The sequence below is a fragment of the Prosopis cineraria genome, unplaced genomic scaffold (assembly GCF_029017545.1).
Source record: "Prosopis cineraria cultivar Desert tree isolate PC_DT_omini unplaced genomic scaffold, ASM2901754v1 PC3, whole genome shotgun sequence".
Taxonomy (NCBI): Eukaryota; Viridiplantae; Streptophyta; class Magnoliopsida; order Fabales; family Fabaceae; genus Prosopis; species Prosopis cineraria.
Window position 1 is genome coordinate 18,092,393 of NW_026555334.1, and position 11,291 is coordinate 18,103,683.

The 11,291-nt window shown below is 33.5% G+C and overlaps 1 protein-coding gene across 2 annotated transcripts; it reads right to left on the bottom strand.

Annotated features, from left to right (window-relative positions):
* Window positions 1–1,112: 1,112 nt before the first annotated feature.
* LOC129306608 (WD-40 repeat-containing protein MSI1-like) lies at window positions 1,113–9,928 on the bottom strand. 2 transcript variants are annotated; one of them, XM_054947284.1, is made up of 8 exons: window positions 9,679–9,928; window positions 9,108–9,535; window positions 8,060–8,386; window positions 5,403–5,555; window positions 3,872–3,996; window positions 3,684–3,779; window positions 2,364–2,458; window positions 1,430–1,569 (listed from the first exon to the last, which is right to left on the bottom strand). In XM_054947284.1, exons 2-7 carry the CDS (start codon window positions 9,450–9,452, stop codon window positions 2,380–2,382), a joined length of 1,125 nt encoding a protein of 374 aa, XP_054803259.1. In that variant the 5' UTR covers window positions 9,453–9,535; window positions 9,679–9,928; the 3' UTR covers window positions 1,430–1,569; window positions 2,364–2,379. The 2 variants fall into 2 exon arrangements, with proteins under 2 accessions (XP_054803258.1, XP_054803259.1); XM_054947283.1 differs by lacking the exon at window positions 2,364–2,458 and having other exon boundaries at window positions 1,113–1,569; window positions 9,679–9,925.
* Window positions 9,929–11,291: the final 1,363 nt, after the last annotated feature.

The following is an 11,291-nucleotide window of genomic DNA, read 5'->3' on the forward strand; positions in this document are numbered from 1 at the left end:
GCAAGAGACTTTATGAAGACTATAACTTCTATGTCAATGATTTGAGCGAAGTGAGCAATGAAATCAATACATGTATTAGTTTCTCTATGCAGATGTTCATGTTCCAAAGCATGATAACATGTCTTGTCAAAATATAACCATCGTAGGGTGTTTTTTTTTCCCCCCTTCCTCAAAAGCATGATAACATGTCCATCTTTTGCTTCTCTATTACAGAACCCCCCCCCCCTAATTCTTGCTACTTTTATATGTACTGCCATTTTTGGGCAATTGAGAGTACTTTATATCTCTTAGATTTACAAAATTTTCGAAGACTCATGTATTGACATTTATTGGGCAATTACTCAGTTATACCTACGTCTGATCATATAACTCGATTCATTTTCACTCAATATTTTAATGAAACTAATTGATACTTCTCCGGTAATTAGTAATTGTAGTTCTATAAAATGAACAGACTAAATATTAATTTTTTTTATTCATAGTTTGATAAACGAGCTATTTTTTACTTAAATTTCAATCCAACTATGATTTAAAGATGGCAGAGTAAATGAAAGGATCATCACTAAATTCTCAAGAGACTACAACAAATGGAGCCACATTCAAGCAATAAAAATTTCTCAAAAGTGGGCTCTCTTGTTAGGCCCATCTGTTTTAACTTATTTTATGGGAAAAAAAACACACTTGGTGGAAAAAATAAAAATTTATTTTATAAGTTTTTATAATATTTATTTAAAATTTTAAAAACAATCAAAATTTGACCCAAAAAAAATTTGATAATTTTAACAGATCATTTTGAGTAATTTCTAAATATAATCTAATATGGTAAATGAAAAAATATTTTAAAAAGATAAGAAAATATTATAAAATTTTAAAAAAATAATAAATCATTTTATAAAACAAAAATAAAAAATATCATAAAATTTAAAAATAACTAAATAATTAATTTTTTATTATAATCAAATATAAAATAATGTCTACTTTTTATGAAATTTTTATAAAATAAATATTTTTTTTATAAAATCTCTAAACTACTTAAAAATTAGATCTTTTTTTCATCTTAAACAATGAGGTCAAGCCACTATCGTTGACCAGTTTACCTCAAATTTGTAAAATAGCTTCAAAAGATTTAAATCTTGCAATGCAAAATGTTCAACAGTGCTTTTGGATGACATGCTACACATATTTGCACTAAAAACTAATATTTGATCAGTTAGTATGTATTTCCAGCTTAGATAAATTTGGAACTTGGATCACACCACAAAAAGAGACCAACTTCAACTACCTAGGTGAAATATCATATCAACCAAGCTTTGCTAAGTGAGAGAACAGTGGGAATTACTATACTAAGTGGCCTTGGTTGATTCTTCAGGCAGATCATCTTCGTCATGATATATGTTCTCTGCCATCTGCCATATTTGAAGAATGTTGTCTTCGGCAACACTGGCAACAACCCAATCCTCACATGGGTTCCATGAGAAGTCAGATATTTTACTTGTATGACCACCATGAATAAAAAGCAATTCTGGTGGACCATCCTCAGCATCTTCTGGTGTCTGCTCTTCATCAATCCTACAAATCCAACGAGAATATACTTGGCTATCAATGAAAAAGCATTCCAGTTCTAATTATCAACACATCATAATCCCAATTTTGAATAATCCAATCAGGAAATCAATCCTCAAAATGCAACAAACTTGCCTAATCTCTGCATCTATAACCAAATCACGGAGAGAAGCCAATAAACGGGATACCACTACTCTCTTTAGTCCTTATTATGAGGTACCTTATAAAAATATTTTTTGTTCTTTAATTACGTTTTCCTAATATTGCTCCTATTTAAACCCATATTTTGATATGTTTTGATGAAATAGTTGGAAGTACTTTATAATAAGGACCGAAGAGAGTATCTCATAACATTCAAAAACAAAAAAAAGAAAAAACAAAACAAAACAAAAAAACTGAGCAGATGCAGTCATTCTAGTCTGACCAAACACGCCATAGAAATGCATGGACTGCAACCTTCCACAGCAAAACCTTTTAAGCATATGATCATACAAGGTTATCTCACTTCTAAAGTTTCATGTTTTTTAGCATACAGAAGTTTTCTATCTTGGAGTATTCTAAAAATCATTGTTTCTGCATTAAAGTTTCGTGTTTTAGTTGGAATAGGAATGCATTATCATTTTCGTTGTATAAAAACGTAACATTGCTTTCATCCCAAATAAGTTCGAGGATTATTAAATCTCGAGTTTCTACAAATGCAATAGATTATATTTGTTTAGAATTTAGAGTTAACCTAATCTGGGTTCTCCAACAGCTCCTTCTTTAAAATGTCTATTACACTTAAAGATGAAAGGCCCTACCACAGTAGTTAATCCATCACAATGACATGTGAAAATATGTCACTGCTCTTCTGTTATCTCGTTTCCTTCCACAATCCACCTCCATACAAAACACCCTTGCTCCGGTTGCACGTTGTATAAAGAGCACATTTTGTCCCCAAAACATTGTAACTGCAGATTAGCATGGGAAATGCTTCCAAGATAGAATGTACAAAATTTTCTTCAACAATCTTGCTAGAAATGACAACATTCATAGGTCTTCACTTCACTGAAGTCAAGGGAAGACTTATTGACGTATTTACTGTAGTCAAGTTTTGGCTGTCACCATTTTTCATAATTAAGATGAATTTCAAGTACAGAGTACTGGATGTGCTTTGGTCCACACTTCAAGGTCAATGAGCTTTCTATATGATGTGTGCTAGAGGTTATAAATTATAATAATAATAAAAAAACCTCAGACCTGCATTCCACATTTTACTTTGACTTGTCTTCGACAATAATATAAGATAGACATATTTAGATATAACTATTTTAACTTCAAAGACGTCATAAAATTGGGATTTGACCAAACTCATGAAACTAATTTTCTTGAGTTGTATAAAACTTTCCTCAAATCAATACTTTTCATTAATTTGCTCCAAATTTACTGCCGTGTCATTCTTTAGACATGGAAATTAGTGAGTGATAGAAAAGATTTCTAAGATCACACAAGACTCCTTTATGCTCACTAAAAATTTAGGTAGTGTTTGGATTAGTTTGAAATCCATGTATTTAAAATTCCTTGTCTGATTAGTTTAAATAACAAAGGTTATTACAATTAGATAGTGTTCTGAGAGTGCATATAAAGATTTGAAATAACAAAAGTTTAGAAATGATTTCAAATTACAAAGGAATTAAAAAAAAAAAAAGGATTTGAATCTGGATAAAATCCAAATCCATAAATTTTTAAGTGCCAAACACAGGATTTAGCTCAAATCCAAATTTAAATTTGAATCTGAATCCATATATATCCAAACATGGCATTAGGAATTTCAGCAAGTTCCCTTTATCCTTTTTAGTTGATATCTTCCTCACTTGTCTTAATGTAAATCGATAAATGCATGGTACCCAAAAAAACATGCACGCTCAGGTCCCAAAAAACATACAAACAAAAACAAAAACACAAACAAACAAATATGAATGCAATAAGATGAACTAAGAAACAATAAATCAGTAAAGTAATTTGTAAATGGCAAATGATAAATTAGTAAAATAATTTGTAAATGGATATCCATAAGCATTTCACTATGGTAGCATCACTTAGCAATAAACATTTTAGACAGTGATTCCGTTAGATACTACCTGCTAAGATCCCACACCATGAGTCTCCTACCAAGACAGCAAGAAGCTAAGATAGTTTCATTCTTTGGATTCCAGCCCACCTGGAAAACCTCTTCCCTGTTGTGAACAAGAATTGGTTTTTAGATACAAGTTTCATAAGCATAAAAACATTTGAAGAAATTCAAAACATTTCTGTGAAGGATTGTTACTTGTGACAATCAAAGGTGTGAAGAGCAGTATTAATCTTGCGTAGATCAAACAACTTCACAGTTTTATCAGTAGAACCAGTAGCAACAACCCATTCATTGAACGGATTAAATGCCAAGCAGTTAACCTAGCAAGAAATTCCACATTAGAAGCTATATCAGCAAGTCTAACATATAAAAGATGTTAGAAAGTTGCCAAGGGTGTATGGCAAATGAAATTAGAGGAGTCAACTTAAACACAAAAAGATCATCAAAGTAAAACAACACAAATGTACACCTAAAGCATGGCCACGTCTTCTCTCAATGGTTATTAGCTCAAATACCATTACTGTCTAGAATATCATGAATTTCTTTTTCACAAGAAACAATTATTTGGCTCATCATGTCAACAATTTACGCTATAATATCGTGAATTTCCCTTACAACTAGCTATCTCTTAGGCCATGACTAGACGGGAAAATTCAAGTTGCACAAATCTGCATATATGAAAAAGAAGAGAGATGTCCGACCCCTTTAACAACTATACTAGAAAAATATATAATTAAAAAAAAATTCTAGGAGAAACATGGAATAGATTAGCCTCAACCTTTGTTTCTCAAGAATGGTTAAAAAAAAAAAAAAAACTTCTTTTCAAAACTCTAGTAATTAAACTAGAATAATACCCTGTTATGGCCACAATAATTGCAATTCCATTCCGATGCATCCACTACTGCAGGCAACAGAGATTTTCCTTCTCACCAATTTTCCTTGTCACTTATCAAATGAGCTGGTGCCCACAATTATAAAAATTAAGATAGTCTCAATGATTGTCATTAAAAAGAAAAACAGAGATAGTCTTGATGATTGTGATATGTTGATAATGTTAAAAATGCTGGAATTACTTGGCAAAATTTTTTTTGCAACCCTCAAATGCATAAAGTTTTAGTCATGCTATTGTGCAACCAGACCTTAATAATTGCTCTGTTGTAAACCTTGAAGTGTCATTAAGAAAGGCACTAGCATGGTGAAATTAAAATGAGACATACTTAACAGTTCAGATAAATCATATACTGTACAACACGATCTTAAGCTAAGTTGAATGAAGGAAAATATATATACACACCCATAAGTAAACCTTGACCAAATTCTGCAACATAAACTGAATTATCTTTCGGGTTTGATAGGTTGGTCAAACACTCAATAATTTCTAGATTTCAGAATGCAAGAATAAATGAAGATAGATATTCCTATTTCTCTCCCGCATTTGGTTATACTGAACAATTGCGCATTACAAAAGGACCAGTTATTTCAACTGCCACTGCCCGGTATCATTCCATCTAACAAACTATTAAAACAGAGACTATTCTCCTTTAAAAAACATTTCCAAATTTTTCACATTGATTTTCACCTGAGTACTGTCATTCTTAGGAAGCCTTAACATCATCCTAACTGTAAAATAGTGTATATGGAAAGTAAACACAAATATACTGGTATGAAATTACTCGTACAAGACCATGAATCTGATAGAGCACACAAGAGGGTCCATAGCATGCACCTCACTTTGATGAGCAACTACAGATTGGACAGGCTTGCTGATTAATGGAGTCCGAATATCCCATATAAGCAAGTATTGATCATCACCAACCGAACCAAATAAGTATTCATGCCTCAAATGCCATGCAACATCTTCCACAACACCTTCATGAACCTGTTACAAATCAAGAAACTACTGAGTTTACAAGACAGATTGTGTAGTGGAATTAGAGTTGGGGAAAAGAATAGTTTATGTTCGTAGAAGGTATAAATGCATGCACAACGAAAATGCCTAGTACACTGCAATATGCCCCAGACTTGTTTTTTGTAACAAATTAAGGAATATAAATGGAACTAACATAAATTAATGCATTCAGTTTGCAAATTTTTTTAGACATTTTTGGTTCAAGTTAGATCTTCCATAACCCCATCATATAAAACACATCTAAAATGCATCTTCCGTGATTGAGTGGCTTCAAACCCCCCCCAGCCACGCACATAAACCTATATATAGAGACACTATTTGGAAACAGATACACTAGTCCCAGACAAAATTGTGTTTTGTCATTCCTCATTAAAACGGAAAAGTTGCATCTTATTACTGAGTGATAAAAACACTCACAATTTCAAATTTGCATTAGTTGGAAAAAGGTAGTGAAGAAGGCACACCCCTTTGTGGAGGGAGGGGTAACTCTTCACGCAGAAGTGCTAAAAGGTCAGTTGCATGAGTGGAGTAAAGAGAATTAAAATTAGGGGGGAAAGGAGAAAATGATATATACTGAATTACGTAAATCCAATACTTTAACTATAGCACATTTGGGATTTTGGCATGTACTTCCATCCAAAAAGTCTGATAAATAGGGTCCAGGTTACATCAGGTTCAAGACATGTATTCAGATCCAACTGAGTCCAGAACTCCCAAAAAAAAAAAATTGTGATTTTAGGCCAGGTTACAAGTCTAGTTGAGACAACTAGAGACCCTGTCCTATACTACAAATAAAACCACCAACTTTCCAAGCATTAGTAGTACATCATCTGTAACATCCAGGTCTGATAACCATTCAAACTCTTCCTTGCTCAAAGAATATTTTTTGCCATTTTGACAGTTTCCCCCGCCAAATATCTCATGCTCCCAAAGTCACAAACCCATATTTCAAACCAATCTCTTTTATGGTAAAGTTATGAGCCACATTACGTCTTCTGTTGTTAGTTGGAAGTTGGAGTGTCAAAAGTTTTAAGCGGCTAAAGATGGGTTTTAAGTTTTAACTCAAAATTTTAAGCTATTAAGTAAAGATCTATTCATCTACTAAGGGATTAATGAAAAGGTATCGTTGCAAAGATAAATATTTATACATGATTTTTATTGATTTGGAAAAAACTTATGACCGTATACCAAGAGAAGTGCTTTGGAAAGCCTTGAAAAAGAAGGAAGTATAGATTGCTCCTATTAAAGTTATACAAGATATGTATGAGGGGGTAAAAACTAATATAAGAACGTCTAGTGGTCAAATAAAGAACTTTCCTATAAAGATTGGACTACATCAGGGATCATCTTTGAGTCCTTATATGTTTAACTTGGTCCTAAATGTTTTGACAAAACATATTCAAAAAGAAATTCCCAAATGCATGCTCTTCGCGGATGATATAGTTCTTATAGCTGAGACAAGAGAAGAGATTAATTGTAAACTTGAATTATGGAGGAGGACATTAGAGTCGAAAAGTTTCCGTCCGAGTAGAAGTAAGATGGAATATTAATATTGTAAATTTGATAAAAGACTAGTCGACAGTAATTTGGAAGTGAAATTGAGAGATCAAATTATACTTCAAGTGGAGAAGTTTAGATGTTTGAAAGCCATTATTCAAAATGATGGCAAAATCAATAGAAACATTTCACATAGGATTCAAGCTGAGTGGTTTAATTGGAGAAAAGCTAAAGGAGCTATTTGCGACTGTAAGGTGCCTAATAAACTTAAAGAAAAGTTTTATCATACTACTATCAGACCGACTATGTTATATGATAGTGAATGTTGGGCTTTAACAAGACAACAAGAGCATAAAGTTGGAGTAGTAGAAATGAGAATATTACGATAGATGTGCGGACATACACATAAAGATAAAATTCAAAATAAGCACATACGCGAAAAAGTGAGGGTAGCACCTATTGAGGAAAAAGTGGTAAAAAATCATTTAGGATGGTTTAGACATGTATAAAAAAGACCGCGGGAGGCACCAGTGAAAAAAGTCGAACATATAACTTTGAGCCCTGTTAAGAGGGGTAGAGAAAGGCCTAAGTAAACACTCTTAAAAGTTGTTAAACACAATCTTTTAATTAATAATATTTCTAAAAGCACGATATGATAGAACACGATGACATCTTGCAATCCATGTAGCCGACCCCACCTAGTGGGATAAAAGCTTGTTGTGTTGTTGTTGTTGTAAGTAAAGATCCATAAAAAACGTAATTATTATCAATAAGATACACCCTCACATGAAATCCCATTGGAAAATGAGGGATTTTAGGGTACAATTCAAGCTACTAGCATAACTATCATGCAGAATACACATGCAAAAAGAAATATGATTCCACTTGAAGCAAATAGTGAAACCGGTGAACTAGGTAAAGCTTAACTAATTATAATATTAAAACACTTTAACCCAATGTGAAAAAGAAAAAGGAACCTTGAAAATCTGCATAGCCTCCAGGGTTTTATTTTTAGGAGTCGCATTTATATCCCACAAGCATATCTGAGCATCATCAGAACCACTTAACAAGTGACCCTGCTTGAATTTACTCCAGGATAAACCATATCCTTCAGTATTGTGACCTCTTAGCCTTAAATCAGGATCACAGGCACCATCCAGGGGCGGTTTAGACAGATGCTTGCCATAGTCAAATACATAAACTTCAGCACTAACTGTCTTTGTGGCAATGATAAATGGGTTTTGAGGCATATAACGAGCTCTGTTAACCTCTCCATCATGATTTATTTGCTGGATTATTTGAACCTGTGAGAAAGGAACATCTCCTTAGACAACACAGAAGACAGTAAATCAAGAGCTTTAACTATCACATAGTCAGCACTTAGAAGAAAGCACAGATGCAGGAGTCAAAATCTTATCTAGAAAGAAATTTCCCATTTGTTGGAAAACTTAAATTATTCACTTGCAGTGCATGACAATAACTAAATTATTACATCTTGACTTTTGTAAAAGCTGAATCTGATAACATACTTCATTGTTTAGATATATTTTCTCCTACTTTACAAGGTGTCTAAGTTTCGAAGTGTTTAGATCAAGGGCTACATTGAGTTCTAAATGTTCAAACTTTGTGCAACAAAATGTTGGACAAGGAACAAGGTGCAACTGTTAGACATGTGAAGAACACCTAGATTAATAACAGAACCTCGGAAATACACTGGAAGGTACACCGGATCAATAATAGAGCCTCGGAAATATGATATATTTTTTATTTTAATTTCTTTTGTCAGAATTACAACTTGAAATCCATGATAAAGCACTTCATGGTTCAGTGCACAGTGGTAATGGAATCACTTTTTCTGCTATAAATCATGAAATCATTCATTTGTATATGAAACACGATGCCTTCTTTTTAATTAAAAAAAAAAACAATGAATGAACCTGCAAGTCATCACAAGTTAATATGATCATCATCTTAATGGAGGTCGACTAATAAAGTACTGGTATCACAAAAAGATTGGTTTCTTACTTTGCCATTAGCGCACCCAAATCCACCTACTTCAGCGCGATCGTCATCATAATGGCGCGCATCATTCTCGGCATCCTCCAAAGGAAGCTGAACTTGGGCAAGCATCAAGTAATTGGGTTCGTTCTCCGAAGTGTGAGTACCCAGAATCATCTTCTGAACAGAGTAATCCCTCCCCGGAGGCTCATCTCGATCAGGAAGCCACTCCACAGTGAGGGAAGGCCATTCTAGGGCATGGGTTATTACTAAATCGTATAAAAAAGGCGTATTCTTCTTCCAGATTTTGTACTCCTCGTTTATGAGTCTCTCTTCTATCTCTCCCCTCATTTCCTCCTCGTCTTTGCCCATCGCTTGATTTTCTCAGTTTCACTCACTTCCTCGCAAGTTTCCCGCCAAAAATTGGAAGCGGGTAGGAGAGGCAAAAACCCAAGCTGAATTTGAATCAAATAAAAAACGCATAGTTCCATACAGAAGAGAATCAGTGTTCAAACCCACAACTTCTTCATGAAACTGAATTCCAATGCATTTACAGTATCAAGGAAAATGGAACTAACGAATTTTATTGAGCTTCTACCTGAAATCTAAGAATTGTTTAGAAGCTTCCTTGCATCAACTGAGGCTTTTAAACTCAGCACCGTGCAGGAGTTGAAAGAAAGCGCTTCAAGGGCTTAAGCCGTTGCCGGATAGTAAAATTAAAAATTTGAGTGAGATGGGGAAGACAAAATGTATATTTAATTTTAAACCCTAACCGCTGATGCCAAAACTCTGATTGGATTCTCACCCGAGGAGGAAGAAACGATATTTGCTATTGGATTTTGGCGGATGGCTTTTCCTTTTCATATCAGTAAGGAGTCGGCGACGCAGTTAAGATTCTCATTTTCAGTGAAAATTTATTATAGAAAACTATAAAAGTTGAATTAAAATTATAATTAAGCTGAAAGATCAACATAAATATAATTAAATATTATAATTTTAATATAAAACATATTAATAATAGATTAAAATTAATGCAAAGTACTGCATAAATTAAAAAAATATTTTAAAAATAAAGTTATGAGCATTTCAATTCTAGACAAATAAAAATAAAAAAAATAGTATTAAATTTAATTAGAACAATATATTTTAAGAAATAATTGTGTTTTAAATAATTAATTGAATATAATTTTAAAATCATTACTCTTAAAAAAATTAGGAAAAATTTTTGAAAAGGACTTTGTTAAAAGCAAAATTAGTCTCAAGGACCAAATGTAATATTTTATTCATTAAAAAATATGCACAAATGACAAAAATACCCTCTCTTCAAAACAATGAAATTGAAAAACAAAAAACAAAAAAGACTACCTATGCAACACATGCACCCAAAGCCAAAAGCCTTGCACCCACTTGCAACCCTAACCAAAAGCCTTGTACCCAAGCTAGAAGCCTTGCACCCCAAGCTAGAAGTCTTGCACCGTATCTAGAAACCTTGCACCCCTAACCAACAGCCTTGCACCCCAACCCAGAAGCCTTACACCCCAACCCAAAAGCCTTGCACCCTAAGTCAAAAGCCTTGCTCCCCCAAGTAGAAGCTCTGCACTAAAGCTAAAAGCCTTGCACCCCAAGCCAAAAGCCTTATGTAAGGTCACCCTTACTAATCTACTTTTACCTCCAAAATCATGGCAAGTAAGGGATTAACCCTCAAAGGATTACTTAATTGTAAAATTTCATAAAAGGATAATTTCTCAAATCCTTTTTTTTAAAAGGAAACCCAAATTCAACAATTCAAATCTCAAAAATTATTTAATAAGCTCAAATAAGGGTTTCAAAGGAATATAGAAACTTAGTAATCAATTAGGACCCAAAATAATGAGTTTTAAAACTCAAAAATAGATTTTGTGCAGAAAATGACACGTGCGTCGCGGCTTGTCTTTTCTATGCCATATGCCGTGACATGAGGCGCAATGCACTGCAACACATTGCACGAATTTGACAGCAACAATGCTGTCATTTAATAGCATAGGGAGCGAACTTTTGATATGTCCCAAATCTCCGTCCGACATTCGATTGAGGTGGTTTCAATGTCTACACGGAGCTTTCTCCTAACTCTAGCTAATGGCCCCAATTTCACACCCTAACTTGCACTTTATAAAAAAGTTAGACACCAAAGTCCAATTTGACCACTTTTTTACAAAATTTCACAAATAAATG